The 17,593-nt window shown below is 36.6% G+C and overlaps 1 protein-coding gene across 1 annotated transcript in view; it reads left to right on the forward strand.

The window, feature by feature from the left end:
• The window catches only part of ANTXR1 (ANTXR cell adhesion molecule 1), a 331,895-nt gene that overhangs the window by 34,047 nt on the left and 280,255 nt on the right, over positions 1–17,593 (forward strand). The window contains exons 2-3 of the mRNA XM_044660903.1: positions 9,342–9,413; positions 11,413–11,484. Of these exons, the coding sequence (XP_044516838.1) occupies positions 9,342–9,413; positions 11,413–11,484 (144 nt within the window). The remainder of the gene's footprint in view (positions 1–9,341; positions 9,414–11,412; positions 11,485–17,593) is intronic.

Genomic DNA, 17,593 nt, shown 5'->3' on the forward strand with positions numbered 1-17,593 from the left:
AATGGGCAGCACAAGAATTATCTCCATTTTGTGAAAATCAAATCAAGACTCACAGGGAAAAGCTAATTTTCCACTTCACAAAACTAATCGGTGGAAAAAGCTGGATTTGAACCCATCTTCAGCTATAGTACCCTGGACCCAAGATAAAATAATTAAAAATTATATTGCCTGACTTTAAAGAGCTCACATTCTGGTGGTAGCATCAGTCTTGGCAGACTGACCTGTCAGTTATCTACTGAACCAACATTATTACCAAACATAATCGTAAAACTTGCCCCCACTCCCTTTTTTCAGGATGGGGAGGTTTACTTTCAGTTATCTCCTGGTTTTTCTTTTCAAGTTCCTGTTTTCTAGGGATGGCAGCTAGAAGTTTGAAAGTCAAAGTAAGCCGCAGTTCTGAACTTCTTGCAGCCTCTTGTCTCAAGAGGAAACTTTGATATTAATTTCTTTATTCCTATAACATACTCTATTCTCATTTGATTTGATTCCCATTTCCCTGGTTTGAACTGAGAAAATCCCAACTGCTTTTATAAAATTTCAAAACTTTGCGTGACCTCCATTCCCAATATCCAGTATTGGAAGCCATTCCAAAGACCATCTGTTTTTTAATACATTGCCAAACACAGATTGAGAAGAACTTAAAGTAATACTATTTGTAACAAAAGCCATCTTAAAAGTGGCCACAGTTTGTGTTGGGGGAAATGGGAGGAAGGGAGAATTAAAAGCCACGTGGCTGGCTTTCCTTTTATTGAGTTCAGATAAAGCAAGGGAGTGAGTTGGGCAGATAATGGGAAGATGTATCTCAATTCCCCAGGAAAGCTTAGAGCGAAGTTTCTAAATCTCTCATCTTAAGAACAACCCCATTCCTGCATTTCAGCTGGCTGCTGGCCAGCTCTGGGATTCTTTCCTTTATTTTTCAGGGTTTTCCCCTGTCATTGAGGAACAATGACACCTGAGAGCCTTCAGCTCAATTCATAATGGCAGAGTTTAGTTTATCAGCTCTAGCTGGGGACGCTCCCTTCCATATCTTACTTAAGAAGCTTGGCTTCCCCTTTCCTATCCACAAATCCCTTTTTAAGGTCAGAGTTTAAAACACTCTAGATAGTTTGACTTATGAAAAGTCCAAAATGCTGTGGGAGCTCAGTCAATGATGGATAAAGAGGGCTGCCTGCCAGCAGGCATCACCAACCTCATCTCTCCTTGCTTAGAGGAGCACACATACATTTATGCTCCATAATTTCCCTAATTCATATTCCTCAAAACCATTTGAGAAAACAGATAATGTCTCTTAGGGCAGCTAGGTGGCACAGTAGATAGAATGCCAGGCCCAGAGTCAGGGTACTTCTTCCTGAATTCAAATCTGGTCTTAGATATTTAGCTGTGAAACCCTGGGCAAATCACTTAACTCTATTTGCCTCAATTTCCTCATCTGCCAACTGAGCTGGAGAAGCAGAGTGGCAAACCACTCCACTAGGGTCACATAGAGTCAGACAAAGCTGAAAAATAACAAAGAATCTTTTCCTTTTGGGGTAACTTTTCACAATATTTTCACTTGATAAATTCTGTAATTTATTAATATCAACTTAAGAAATCCACTACAACTCCTTACCCCCATCATTCTTCTTAACTACCATCTTAAAAGTCATAAATTCTATGGGGATTTTAAAGTTGATTCTGTGATTCTTAGAATCACACAAGTCTACTGCCACCAAACATCTTGGAACGTTGGAGTACTGTCTTCTCTCTATCCTAGAGCTAGAGAAGAACATTTTTTTTTCATATTAATATGTGAGTGCTGATAAGTCACTAAGTATTTCAGTGTTTATGATGCATCAGGTTCTGCACTTGGATGTATAAATATATTAAGGATCTTCCCTATGGTGGATTGTGTATTAATAGGTCAGAGGACCTATTCATAAAGTGAGGGAGTAACTTCATTGGGTTTTGACTACTCACATATCTTCTCCACCAGAAATATGTCCTTATAATATTTTCTGGACGACTCATTCTGTGTATAGACCACCAGGAAAGGTATTGGAATGGTATAGATAATGATAATGACTATTCGGTTGTTCAGTGGTATCTGATTCTTTTTTTAAAAATATTTTTCCATTTTTCCATATTTCATTTTCTTCCCCTCCCATCTATCTTCCACCCTTCCAGATCCAATAAGCCTCCTCACCAGTATTTTGCCTTTTGTCACTTCCACACTTCTCCCTCTCTCCAATTACCTCCCTTTTCTCTTGTCTTATTCCCCTTCTACTTCACCGTTGGGTAAGATAGAATTCTATTCCCCACTAAGTATATGTCTTTTTCCCTCTCTGAGCCAGTTACAATGGTAGTAAGTTTAAGCATTGCCCATCCCCATTCTTATCCTCCCCTCTTTTCACGCCTCTTTATATTATATAATTTACCCCATCTATCTCTTCCTTCCCTTTTCTCTCAGTGCAATTATCTCTTTTACCCCTTCATTTTTTTTACATATCATATCATATGCATACATATCATATCATACGTACATATCTTTTAACATCATCACATTTACATATATATGATATCATTATATATCATCATATACATCATAGCATCATAATCAGCTTGCTTTCCTACCCTCTTTCTAAGTAAATTCCTTCTATCTTCTCTACTACTAAGAGTAAATTTTGAGAATAACAGATATCCTCTTTCCATGTAAACATATAAACATTTTGACCTTAATGAGTCCCTTAAATTTTCTCTTTCTTATTTACCTTTTTGGGCTTCTCTTGTGTCTCATGTTTGGACTTCAAATTTTTTATTTAGATTTAGCTTATTCTTCAGGAATGCTTGGAAATCTTATATCTTTTTGAATGTCCATTTTTCCCCTTGAAACAATATACTCAGTTTTGCTGGATAGGTGACTCTGGGATGTAAACCCAGATCTTTTGCCTTCCTGAATATCATATTCCCTGCCCACTGATCCTTTAATGTAGAAGTTGCTAGGTCCTGTGTGATCCTATTTGTAGCTCCATGGTATTTGAATTGTTTCTTTCTGACTGCTTGCAGTATTTTATCCTTAGCTTGGTGGCTCTTGAATTTAGCTATTACATTCCTGGAAGTTGTCATTTGAGAATTTCTTTCTGGAGGTGATCTGTGAATCTTTCAATTATGATTTTATTTTCTTGTTGAGTATATCTGGACAGTTTTCTTTGATAAATTCTTGTATTATAATGTCCAAGGTTTTTTTCTTGATAATGGTTTTCAGGTAGTCCAATAATTCTCAAATTGTCTCTCCTAGATCTATTTTCTAGGTCAATTGTTTTTTTCAATAAGATATTTCATGTCTTCCTCTGTATTTTTAATTCCTTTGATTCTGCTTTATTGTTTCTTGATTTCTCATAAAATCATTTGTTTCTAGTTGCTCAGTTCCAGTTTTTAAGACTTGATTTTCCTCCCTCAGCTATTGTTTTTCCTTTTTCATTTCTTTTGCATTGCTTTCATTTCTTTCCCCTACTTTTCCTCCACCTCTCTTATTGGTTTTTGAAGTCTTTTTTGAGCTCTTCCAGAATCTGTGTCCAATCCAATTTTTCTTTTGGACTTTGTGTGTTTTTCTTTGCTCTCACCGTCTCCTTCTGTGTCTGTACCTTGCTCATTGTTTCCATAAAAACTCTTTAGTTCAGTGCTTTTTTTGTTGTTTGCTCATTTTTTCTACCTAATTATAGGTAGTCTCTGTTTTCTGGGAGGTTGGTGTGCTCTCTTAAACTTCAGTCCTTTCTTCATGCTATTCTCAACTTTTTTTCTGGGTTTTTACCAGTTTCAGTTCTTGGAAGATGATGTGATGGGTCTGAGGGCTGAGAGCTCTGAAAGCCCCATCTCCCTGTTAAATCAATTAACCTTTGAGATCCTTATAGCTCAAAGACTTGCCTTAGGCTTGATTGTAAACTGTTGGTCTTACTTTGATCTTGATCAGGTCAAGAACTACTTAAATTGCAGCCTCAGGTTTAAGTGTAAGGTTTTGGTTTTACTATGTACTTATTCTAATCAGGCACAGCCTTGATTGCCCTATTCTGGGACTCTTCTCTGAGCTTTAGGCAAAAAGATCTGCCCTGGTGCCCTTCCTTAGTACTTAGCCACCCTAAACTGTGAACTATGACCTTATCCCAAGCCCAGCCCGGAACTCCTGGTTTTGCTCTGGACCCACACAGATCAGCCCACTTAAGACCAGACTGCCCTAGGCTGGGACTCTGTACTTCTACACAGGTTTGAAATTTCAAGGGATGTGACTTAGCTTGGACCACTATTTTCCCAGGCAGGATCTCAGGATCTGAACGTTGGCTTGATATTAGGTTCCAAACCTGAGACAACAGATGTGGGATGGAGATGTGTAGCTTGCTCTTGTTTTTTTTTTTTTTTTTTGTTTTGTTTTGTTTTTGTTTTTGTTTTTTTTTTTACCCTTGTACTTCGGTGTATTGTCTCATAGGTGGAAGAGTGGTAAGGGTGGGCAATGGGGGTCAAGTGACTTGCCCAGGGTCACACAGCTGGGAAGTGGCTGAGGCAGCTTGCTCTTGTTTTGCTCTTCATTCCTTGCTATGATCTTTCTGAGTGTGCTTGCCTCTCATCCCAGTGCTCCAGATGTTCTCTGCCTACCTTTTGAGTTTTTCTTTTCTTTTCTCTTCTTTTCTTTAAAAAAAACCCTATCTTCCATCTTATAATCAATACTGTGTTTTGGTTCCAAGGCAGAAGAGTGGTAAGGGCTAGGCAATGGGGGTTAAGTGACTTGCCTAAGGTCACACAGCTGGGAAGTGTCTGAGGCCAAATTTGAATCTAGGACCTAGATTCTCTGGGCCTAGCTCTCAATCCACTGAGACACTTGGGTTTTTCTTTTCTTGAAAGTTGTTTTACTCTATCTTATTATTGGTTCTTTCACTCCTATATCTGTTTCATGGCAACATTTTAGTACTGGTTGGAGAGGATTCTCATGGTGAATTGGAACTCCTCTGCTATACTCCACCATCTTGGTTCTGCTCCCAGAAGTCCATGTCTGATTCTTTATGACCCTGTAGATGCTAATATTGTCCATGGAGTTTTCTTGGCAAAGATCCTAGAGTAGCTTGCCATTACTTCTCCAGTGAATTAAGGCAGAGTTTAAGTGACTTGCCCAGGGTCATTCAACTATTAAGTGTCTGAGGCCAGATTTGAACTTAGGTGCTCTTTACTTACTTTAATGTAGGTATTGCACTCTACTGGGCCATAAGGACAAATTCCTATTTTCATGAAACTTATACTCTAGCAAAGGAAACACAGAAAATTTGACTTCAAATTATCCATCATCATGGGCATATTCCTTCTTTTAATGATGGTCACACCATTTCTAGATTATTGTTCAGTCATTTCAATCATGTCTAACTTCTGTCCAACCCATTTGGGGTTCTTTTGGCAAAGATGCTGAAGTGGTTTGTCATTTTCTTTTCAAGATCATTTTACAGATGAGGAAACTGAGGCAAATGGGGGTAAGTGACTTGCCAAGAGTGTCACAATTAATAAGCATCTCAGGATGGATTTGAACTCAGACCTTCTTGATTCTAGGCAAAATTTCATTGTGCCACCTGGCTGCCCAGTGTTTCTACAGATGGACTTCATTAATTTATCTCCCCTCTTCCACCAAATTAATTGTCTAGCCAAGAAGACCTGAGTTCAGATCTAGCCTCAAATACTAGGTGTGTATGCTTGGGCAAATAATTTAACCTCAGTTTCCTCAACTTTTTGTTAGAGACCATGGAGTATGAGTGATAAGATATAGTCCCTGTTCTCAAAGAGCTTAGTCTGGTCAATTCTTTTTTAGATTAAAGTGGGAATGTAGTCTCAAGAAGGGTACTATTACTTGTATGATAAGGAAGAATACTCTCATAAGCACAAGATCTTATACTGGGACCTATTGGCTTCTTCGATTAGCTAGTTTGATTTGATAGGTTTTTAAAAAATGAAATTGTTGAAAAACAATTTGATTTATTGGGATAGCAAATCAGCATACTATCCATTGAGCATGGTAGAAAATAAGCCACTAGGAAATGATGCTCATTTTGCTTTGCATTGAATCATATGTCTTTACAGATTTTTCTGAAATCATCTTGCTAGTCAGTTCTTACAGCACAATAGTATTCTATCATCCATATACTATAATTTGGTCAGTCATTCCCCAATTGATGGACCCAATTTCCAATTCTTTGCTACTACAAAAAAGAGCAACAATATTTTTGTGCAAATAGGTCCTTTTCCCTTTTTTAAAAAAACTCTTTGAGATATAGACCTAGTAACAGTATTGATGGTTCAGAAAGTATACCCAGTTTTAGAGTCCTTTGAGTGCAATTCCAAATTGCTCTCAGTAATGGTTGGGTCAGATTGCAACTCTATCAACAGCATGTCAGTGTCCTAATTTTCTTGCATCCCCTCTGATGTTTATAATTTTCCTTATCTGTCATATTAACCAATCTAATAGAAGTAAGGTGGCACCTCAGAGTTGTTTTAATGTGCATTTCTCTAATTAGGAATGATTAGGAGGTCTGGGAGTTAAGTGACTCAGGGGATAGAGAATCACCTGGAGATGGAGGTCCTGGGTTTAAATCTGGCCTCAGAAGCATCTGAGCTAGATGACTCTGGGCAAGATATTTACGCTCCCCCCCCCCCATTGCCTAGCCCTTACCACCCTCCTGCTTTAGAAATGATACATAATATTGATTCTAAAATTTCCATTTTAAGATTTTTTTAAGAGCGATTTAGAGAATTTTTTCATATGACTATTTGACTTTGGTTTCTTCTGAAAACTGCTTGTTTATATCATTTGACTATTTATCAAGTGGGGAATGACTGAGTCTTCCTGATTCCAGGCCTGGTAGTCTATATACTGTGCCACCTATGAGTCCTTCCTCCTTAACAGAAGAACTCAGGGATTTGCTGGTGCTTCTGAGAGCAGCTTTATCCCATAGTGTTCTACAAGTTCTGGGGATTGAACTTCTTGCAGATGGTAGCATCTTTGAGAAGTGCCTACTGAGGCTTCCCTCTATTCGGGTCCAGAAAAATGTGTGGCCCCAGCTTCCTTGCTCTTGGTCAGCCAAAACTGGAAAAAATTGTGCCCACTATTGAAGGTGATATGCTTTGTGTAGAATGTCAGATAGATCCTGAGGGTAGTCTCCTGCTAGAAACTTTGGACTATTGTGACAGCATCCATTTTCCTTTTTTTGAGTATTTTCTTCAGTCTCAAACCCCTGACTTCTAAATCTCTCTCCTAAGACACCTTAGGCCTCTCTTCTTTTCTTAGAAAGTAGAAAAAATCCAGAGAGCCAGGAGAGATGCCTTGACAGAGCATAGGACAATTTGGATGGTAAATGGGCAGAAGATAGTGGGGACAGAACAATTTGGGAATATAGGCTAATGTATAAGGTATGATACTACAGCTGGAACCCTAAGCAATGGAGGCCATCAAAGTAATTTTGTTTTTTTCACAGTTTTGTTAAGTACCACTAGAATTCACTGTTGTCTTTATTAGGAAACTTTTCTTAGTTCCACAATAGTCTCCAATTAAGGTTAAACTTTTCTCCAACTTCACTGGGAATTCTTTATTCCTGCTTTGATAGGCAGTGTGGTACATTAAATTAGAGTACCGGTAAGCCTCTGCCACTGATTTCATTCTGTGGTATACGATCTAAAAAGTGTTGCAAATTTCAAGGAATTAATGCTTAAGTACATTTTTACTGAGCTTGTGATTTTTTTTCTGAATGATAGATTCCATTTTTCTGACAAAGAAGGAAAATGGTAAATGCTAGAGAGGTTGTGGGAAAATTGGAACACTAATACACTGTTGGTGGAGGTGTGAACTGAGACAACCATTCTGGAGAGCAATTTGGAGTTATGCCCAAAAGGCTATGAAACTGTGCAGACCCTTGGACTCAGAAAGACTTAAAAAAAAACTAGAAAAAAGTCATAGAAGCCAAAATTTATTGTGCTTTTAAAAATGGCCTGATTTTCTCAGCAGTCATAATAATCTCCATTAGTCATCATTATGTTTTAACATTTAGACATTTAAAAAACATTATTACATACATGCAAAAAGTTATTATGTGATTTCTTACTTAAGATACACAAGTAGCATTTTTCTCAGTATCCTGGAAAAGCACCATTTTAAGTAAATGTCTTCCTTCTAAAGAATGGATCTTAGAGAATAAAACACTATGCAGTAGAATAAATTAATGAAGCCTAATTTATCAAGTGCCTTTTATATATCAAATATTATGCTAAATACAAGGGGAACAAATGCAAAAATGAAGATAAGAACCTGTCCTCAAAGAGATTAAATTCTAATAATGGAGAGAGTACATGGAGAAGAATGAAAGGATATTTTGGGCTATGACGTTATGGAGTCCTAAGACACTGACATACGAATTCCAGGAGCAATGAGAGTTGATTTGATTCCCAAAGTGGAAAGGGAAGAAGGTGTAGAGAGACAGTAGTCATGGCAAATGGTGAGAGAATGCCTGGAGAAAGGATTGAATTGTGTCTAGAAATAAGTATAGTGAGCAACTGAAACAACCACCAATCTGAGTAGTGGGGACCTCAGGATGTGAGTTCCTGGTGTAAAAGGATAAGTCCTCTGGGGTTTGTTTTCTGGTCTGAAAAGCATAGTAGCTGGTTAGGAGATGTACAGATGCCTGCAAAGTGAAGAAGAGACAGAAGAGACAAAAGGGACAGTTCAAATATCCTAGGCTTTGATAGTAACAAGCTGTGTAAACCTGGGAAAGTCAATTTCATTTTCTGAAAAAATGGATATACCACAACTTGCCCAATCTCTGCAGTATCTAATTTTGAAGAGAACACTTTACAAATTCTAATATGTTTGAAAAATCTCAGGAAACATACCAAGTTTCTTCTATTTAATATAAAAGGATAGAGTACTTCATTTGTTTTTTTTTTAATTAAAAATAACCTCTTGGAATAAGTGTTAATTAGTTTTAATAGTTTTAAGTAGTCCTCATTCATTTAATGTCAAGAGATATAGAAAAAGTTCCTCAGAACATGTCTGGTGGACTCCCTGTGGATTTATGGGACAGTAGTTGCTATTAGTATTTATGGGTTGCAATTGAAGGGAGTATCCATATCAGTAAGACTATAAATCTATAATATCATTTAAATAAATGAAGAATTATGACAGAGAATATGATATAATCTGGTATTATATGATAACATAACAATATATAGTACAATACAATGTGACGTAGCATAATATAAACAATTACTACAATTAATAAAACCAAAAAATGGCAAAAATGATATTTTGAAAGGTTGTCATCACCAATTTTTTGGTTGTTTTCTAGATCTGGAAGTGTCCTGCACCACTGGAATGAAATCTACTATTTTGTGGAACATCTGGCCCATAAATTCATAAGGTGAGAAAGATATTTCTGTTTGCTTTATCTTATGATTATAAATGAGTTATTAGCTTTTGACATCATGTTCTCTGGAGAAATCAGACTGGGTAATGAAGCCAGATGCTTTTATTCCCTTTTCCCTTGTTTGGATTTCAATTCCAGTAAGATCCATTAGTTAAAAAAAAACAACTTTGAATTTCTTTGGGATTTTATTGCTGGGGAATTTTGTCAGCTCAAAAAGCACTTCCCTCAAGAATGACATATCTGAGATTCTCAAGGAGATGCTTCAATTAATATTTAATTCCTCTAGGAGAGATAATGTGCTACTTTACAAAAAGGTGTTACATTAAATGAATTTGCAGGGAGGAAGGCGTGAACTATAAACTATTGCACACCACTGCACCCAAGGTTAGTCATGGGCATTTTAATAAAGATGGATTGTGAAAAGAGAGCCATATTTGATATCAGAAATCTGGTATGAAGCAAACTGAAATTTCTTGAGAAGAAATTGTTTAGGATGTAGTCTCCCGCATTTCAATTTTTAGAGGCCACTGATATTCTATCCTTATCCTTTGAACTGAAATAGAGATTCCCTTCCATGTCCAATGATTTTGGTTGAATCCAGTCAATGCTGTCTTAACAGTGGAGTACAAGTTGACATATAAGGAGTCAGGGGAAATTCTGCTAATCAAGAATTAGGAGTTTTGTTTTCTTTTCTGAATCAATTGAAAAAGAAGAAAGCCCATCCCAGATTAGGGAAGTGGATGTTAGGGTGAAGAGGATTCAGAAAGTAGAGTGAAGCTATAAAGATACTGAAAATGAAAAAAAATTCTGATAGTCTGAAAAATATTTTGAGTTAAATAAATTTAAAATTTAAATTTAAAATTAAATTAAATAATTTAAATTAAATTTAAATTTAAAATTAAAACATTAAATAAATCAAAAAATCACATAGACTGTGATTTAAGAGCTGTCAGGAAACTTAGATATTACCTAATCTATGCTCCTCTAAAATTCCTTGGGTCTCTAAACTAAGGTTTAGAAGGATTAAGTAATTGCCTCAAGAATATATAGACAGTAAGTAGAAAAGTTGGAATTCAATGCTGTGTCTTTTGACTTGAACCCAAGAGTTCTTTCCACTCTGTGATGTTGCCTCTCAAGGAAATTGAATTGAGCCTTAGTGTTGAATCTCATATTCTTTCAGAAATGGAGCTGAAACATTTGATGATATGTGTCAATAATAAGGTCAAGAAAGAGATCACATCTAGAAGGCAAAGTTTAAAATCTGATCAGAATGATGTGTTGAGGTCAAAGATTTAAGAGGCTATGCCAATAAAGTGGAAGGATGAGGAAGAGGATAGACAGCATATAGATTAAGTAATTGTAGGAGAAAGGATGATCTGACCTATACATGTCAGTCTTAAGACATTGCCCCTTTAAGATGGCAGCACACAAAAAGCCTATGTTGAAAATTGTTATTATATATAACTGGGAAAATAAAAACTTTTTGAATAAAGAAAAAATGAATTTTTAAAAATTTTAAATTATTTAAAAATTTTAAATTAATTTAAAAATTTTTAAAAAGATGACCACATGCTAGCCACCTTACTTCCTTACTTCACTATGTAACCACTTCAGTAAACCTGGACACTTAGCTGTCATCTATTCCAACTTCCTCCATGATGCAGGAATCTTCTAAAATATCCTTACTAAGTAGTCATCCATTGTCATAGAAAAAATATTTTTTCTCTTTTGAAGTGAATGCTTCTGTGTTAAGTTTTCATATAGTAACATGTATCCAAAAACCAAGATGAGTCTCGATGTTTTGTTTTCTCTGTAGTCAATAATTTTTAGCAATTTTATCTGCTATTGGTCAAACATTAGTGGTAATCTGGGTTAACAACTTTATAATGAATTTTGCCTGGTGTGAGCAGTCTTGGCATAAAGAATTAGGCAAAGAATAAGAAGACTGTGAATGCTTGCTGTCTTTTCTAATATATTTTTCTTCCCTCTCCAGCCCTCAACTGAGGATGTCATTTATAGTGTTCTCTACTAGAGGGTCGATTCTAATGAGGCTAACTGAAGACAGGTGAGAACTTTGCCCATTTTCAAAGCCCATCTCTTCCAGGGCAAGCTTTGAGGTTTGATGCATTAGGATTTGCAAATTGATTGCTACCTTTTGATTTGAACTATTTGGGACTACTGAGACTGCTGCACACATCTATATGTGATCCAACTCCCTCTTTTCCTTCTGTTCATTCTAAACTCAGATTTTTATCCAGTTTCTGTTAGTGAGTTAGTGAGGTCTCTGTTTTAATTTGAAGTCCGGATTTTTATTTTATATGTATTAGTTTGTTCCTACTCATTCGCTTAAAGATCAACACACCTACCACTGCTTCCACAAGGCATCCTCTGATGAACCTTTTCAACAGATTCAGCCCTCCTCAACCTCTCAAGCACCACTCTTCATCATTCTAATCACCTACATAACATTTTGCATTATAATTATCTATGTCTTATTCTCTTACTAGACTGGAAGGTCCATGAGGGCAAAGTCAGTTTCCTATCTAAACTTTGAATATCCCCCAGCATCAATCAAGCATAGTGTTCTACACAGAATAAGTACTTAACCAATATTTAAATTAATCAACTTTTGCTAGTCTACTTATTTTCATTTAGTTTGAGTCCTTACCAACAGATGATCCTCCCCAAATTGAATTTATAATTTGGTCTGTCAGTTAAAAAAACAGATGGCAGCAGATAAAATGTTTTTAAATGGCTGCATTTTGCTTTATGGAGTCAAATCTTGCTTCTGTAAGTAGCAAATGATAAATGAAGGATGTTCCCTAGATTATGATGTGTAGTTGGATGAGTTACCCACTGTTTTAGTCCATCAGTATATATGCGTTACAGGCAAGTGAAACTGGATAAAAATCTGAGTTTAGAATGAACAGAAGGAAAAGAGGGAGTTGGATCACATATAGATGTGTGCAGCAGTCTCAGTAGTCCCAAATAGTTCTCTGATGGAAAAAAACACAAACTTTTAAAAATCAACTATAGCTTCCTAGTAATGCTTTGTGGCTGTGAACCATTGAAGACCACAAACTTTGAAAGATCAAATGTTTATGCAACTGACAGGGCAATATTAAAATATATTATCAATGAAAGCATGAACAATATTTGTATGAAACATTCCATTTTAATATATTTTAGACTAACTTCCCCTAAAGCCTTACTCTGATATCTCATCATTGCATGGAGATGACCCCCAATTTGACGTCTAAGTGGAATAAAAGTTTTAATAAGTCCTACCAAGGTATAAAAACTTTTAAGTATGGCTTTAGCAGTGGACTGTATCTATTATCCCAGAACCAATCTAATCAAATACAGAGAGGCTCATCACTAGGTTTTTCAGAGATGATGACATTTTCCTCATGGTTCCTAATAAAATCGCTAATTAAGGCATATGGGGTGACAATCTGCATCCGTAGAAGGAATATAAGTATACCAATGCTGCTGAAAACACATATCCTTGAAGTATCAAAGTATCTGCTATTTGACAATCCCTGAAGCCTTTTTAGCTGTACATTTCTATACATGTATCCCAAAAACCAACTTCAGAAAGTATGAGAAGGGACAGGAAAGCATAGTTAAGTAATAATTCACGTGAAAAATACCAGATGGGGGGGGGCAGCTGGGTAGCTCAGTGGATTGAGAGCCAAGCCTAGAGACGGGAGGTCCTAGGTTCAAATCTGGCCTCAGCCACTTCCCAGCTGTGTGACCCTGGGCAAGTCACTTGACCCTCATTGCCTACCCTTACCACTCTTCTGCCCTGGAGCCAATACACAGTACTGACTCCAAGACGGAAGGTAAGGGTTTTAAAAAAAATACCAGATAGGCCAATAGCTTTATGGCAATCAACAGTGTGACTTGGCACCCAAAAACATAGCTAAGGCAATCTTTGTTGTTGTTCAGTCATTTCAGTCATATCTAACTCTTCATGACTCCATTTGGAGTCTTTTTGAAAAAGTACTGGAGAGGTTTGCTATTCCCTTCTCTAGTTCATTTGGCAGCTGAAGAAACTGAGGCAAACAAGGCTAAGTTTAAGTTTAAGGCCAGGATCACACAGCTAGTAAATGTTTGAGGATAGATTTGAACTCATGTCTTCCTAACTCTAGGCTCTGGCACTCTATTCACTTTATCACCTAGATGATGCCCATAAGGCAATCTTAGCCTACATTAAAGGAGGCATAATGTCTACCAAAACCAGGGAGATGACAGTCCTGCTTTATTTTGCCCTTGTCTGATGACATCTAGTATACTTTATTCAGTACTGGGTGCCACATGAGGATTAGTAGAAGGATCAAGAAAAACTTAGCTAGGAGGAAAAAAAGAATTAGAGAGACATGACAACCATACTGAATTTTATGGAGGGTTATCACACGGACAGAGGACTAAACTTCTGCTTGACCCCAGAGGTTAACACTAGAAACTATGGGTAGGATTCATAGAAGGAAGCATTTCAACCAAAAGTTAAGATAATTTTTCTAATAATTAGAGTTACTCCAAAAAACAGTGGGCTGTTTTAATAGGTAGTGAGTTCTCCATTCCTGGACATTTTATTGCAAAGACTAGATAACTACTTATCAAAGATGTTTTAGGAGGAATTTCTGTCCAGATCAGAGCTGATTTAAAAGAATTCTGAGGTTCCTTCCAAGACTGAAGTTTAGGGATTCTTTATTTTTTTATCTTTATTTTATTTTAATAGATTTCCACATAAGTTTTCCAAAGTTATAGAAGTCATGTTGTTGCCCTCCCTTCTTCCCTCTCTGCTTCCCAGAGTTGACAAGCAATTCAATCTGGGTTATACATGTATTATCACACAAAACATGTTTCCATATTTTCCCTTTTTGTAAGTGAATAATCTTATAAATCCCAAACTTGGAGATTCTTTAATCTTCACAATAATACTCATGTATAGAGGAGAATAGGTATTACTTCTCTTTGATAAGTGAGAGAACTAAATTACGATCGTATGGAAACCCAGGCCTCCTTATTAGAGCTAAAGTCTCTTTTTTCCCAGGATAGCACTTTCTCCACTATACCCTTCTTTCACACCACTTTGCTTAGAATCTGGGCCTTCTGATTCCTAGTTGAGGGTTTTTTTCCTCTTGTACTTAACTACCTTCTATAGGATAGAGAATAATAAAAAGAAAATATGTACTGTAAGATTCCATCAAATCAATGTTTCTCCAATTCTTTAAGTAAGACATTTCCATCTATATACAGCCCTATAGATCTCATCTGATTTTGATTTCTTCATGGATGCTTATTCTGTGGGAATCCTGGGGGCTGAATGCTGACGAGTATTCCCTCATCTCCTGCACCCTTGCCCAACCCTCAACCAAGTTTTTCAAGTTCATCCCACTCTATCCACACACACAGCAGGAGTTTGGCAAAGCAACAAAACCCATTAATCACCAACAAATACTTAAAAATGTTAGATGCAGAACTAAGAAAACATTATATACTGTAATAGAAATATTGTTCAAAGAACAACTTGAATATGTCCACCTCTACAGAATGAACTGATAAATAGAAATAAGCGATAGTTTTATATGTAATTATTTTTTGTCAAATGATGTCTTCTCTAGCTAGGGAGAGAGGAAGGAGGGAAGGAGTTTCCTGGGTATTTTAATGTAACAAGCAAATAAATGAATACATTAAAATTTTTTAAGGAGATTAGATGCATTGGATCCCTGAGAAGATAAGAATGACAAATTCCACTCATAATGTAGAATTCCATCCAGATAGAGAGATTTCTGACCCATTTGGGTTTGCCATGCTAGTGGGACTCTTATTGTCTTTAGAAACCGTGGGTTTACCATGCCTTTGCTTCATTATTCTCAGGTTCTGGCACCAAGAGATTCAGTTACTAGTGGAAGCAGTGTTGATTCTGAACTGGATAATAGTCCAACGACATTATTTGCCAAAGTCCACATGGATTTCAGAATCAAACAACTGACTGTCCTGGCTAATGAAATGTAGGCCAGTTTGTAAACGTCTCTGCTATTCAGTGAAAAATTCCAAAACTTTACCAGCTCATTAATAAATTTTATACATGGACTCTCCTACCAGAAAGTATTTCTTAAAGGGACTTGCTATAATAAATGGGTGGACTTTTAATAATAACTCACATTTATATGATAATTATAATAGTTCATACCTGTAATACTATAATCTTTTCCTTAAAAAATTCTTGTCTTCTATCTTAGTATCAATTCTAAGACAAAAGAATGTTAAGGGGTAGATATTGGGTATTAAGTGTCTTGCCCAGCGTCATGCAGCTAGAAAGTACCTGAGGTTAGATTTGAAACCAGGTCCTCTCAGCTCCAGGTCTTGCGCTCTATCCACTGGACTCCCTAGCTGCCCCATGCTTTAATCTTTCAAAGTAATTCCCTCACTATAATCCTTTGAAGTAATCAGTACAAATAGTATTACAACTTCATAGCTGGAACTGAAGATGAGAGAAGTAAACAAATTTGACCGTAGTCACAAAGTGAAATAGGGAACATGCCTTGTCTTAAACTCAGGTCCTCTGAACCTAAATCATGTAACATTTCTTCTAGATCACATCTTTAAGCTTTTCTTAGCTGTAAAGATGTAATTGCTTCTCCTGTTGGAAAGAAGAAAGGGTATGGGCATTTTAAAGCAGCTCTATGTTCTAGGCATTGTGCTAAGAGATTTATTTGATGCTCACGATAACCCTAAGATGTATTATCCCCATTTTGCAGTTGAGAAAACTGAAGCCAACAGAGGTTAAATGACTTGCCCAGGGTCACACAGCTTAAGATTTTGAGACCCAATTTGAATTTAGGATCCTCCTGACTACAAGCCCAGTGTTCTATCCATTATGGCGCCACCTAGTTGTCTCAAACCTATTAGTATAATGCTTTTTTCAGTGTTTTCACATTGGTTATTTCTTTTGGTCCACAAAAGTTGTAAACTAGGTAACATTGGTATTATCTTCATTTTGAATATGATGAAACACTTTTAAGGAAGTTACAATAAAATAAATACCTAAAAGCTGATAAATCTTAATTCTACCTTTTCTCCTGTTGGTTTTACATTTGAGGAGTTAATAGGCAAGGGATTATGTTAAAAATGAGTAAATTCAAAGGAAGGGGAAGCAATATTCTGTTCCCTAGGATTATTAAAAGTCTAATTGCTATTAAGTAAACATAGTCATTAATTTACTTTCCAGGGAATTAGTGTTTCCACTGAAAGCAATGTTTATCAAATCATTTCTTTTTAAAGCGTTCTTCCTGTAGTGTTTTTTCTTAATTTTGTATGTCGAAATCAATTGTGGCTTATAGAACCACGAGGCAGCTGGGTAGCACAATGGATAGAGTGCCAGGCCTGAAGTTAGGAAGATTCATCTTTCCAAGTTCATATCTGGCCTCAGATACTTACTAGTAGTGTGACCTTGGGCAAGTCACTTAATAACCCTGTTTGCCTTAGTTTCCTCATTTTTAAAATGAACTGGAGAAGGAAATGGTGAATCTCTCCAATATCTTTGCCAAGAAAACTCCAAATGGGATCAACTGGACATAACCGAAATGACTGAATAATCACAAAAGAATCATAGAGGTAAAAGACTTAGAGGCCATCTTTTTGTCTCTTCAAGTTCTTGGTGCAGTGCTCTGTAAATAGAAGGCATTTTAATAAAAGGCTGCTGAAGCTGATCTAGTCCGAACATCAGTTTACAAATGGGGAAACAGAGACCAGAATCAGTATAGTTGTCCATGGTCACATACCTAGCAAATGGCTAAGTTAGATTAAAGCCCTGATCTATTGCTTTTCAGTTCAGCATATATAAAGTCTCAAGACCTAGAGTTGAAAAAAATCCAATCCTTGATATTACCCAAATGAGAGCCTTAAAGTTCCTACATTTTAGAAACTTGTGGCTCATGGAGGTTAAAAGACTTATCTCAGGGTGCAAAATTAGTAAATAGCAGAGCTGGTATATCCAAACCCAGATCCTTTCCTTCTAAAGCCTAGTCCACTGTCTGGGTTAGTTAACTGGTCCAAAGACACACAACACCTTACACAGCTACCACATCAAACCCCCTCTGAATAAATGCTATGGCTTTTCCTATTCATACTGTGAGCAAATGAATCCCTCTTCTATACCCATC

The sequence above is a fragment of the Gracilinanus agilis genome, chromosome 2, assembly GCF_016433145.1.
Source record: "Gracilinanus agilis isolate LMUSP501 chromosome 2, AgileGrace, whole genome shotgun sequence".
NCBI classification, from domain to species: Eukaryota; Metazoa; Chordata; class Mammalia; order Didelphimorphia; family Didelphidae; genus Gracilinanus; species Gracilinanus agilis.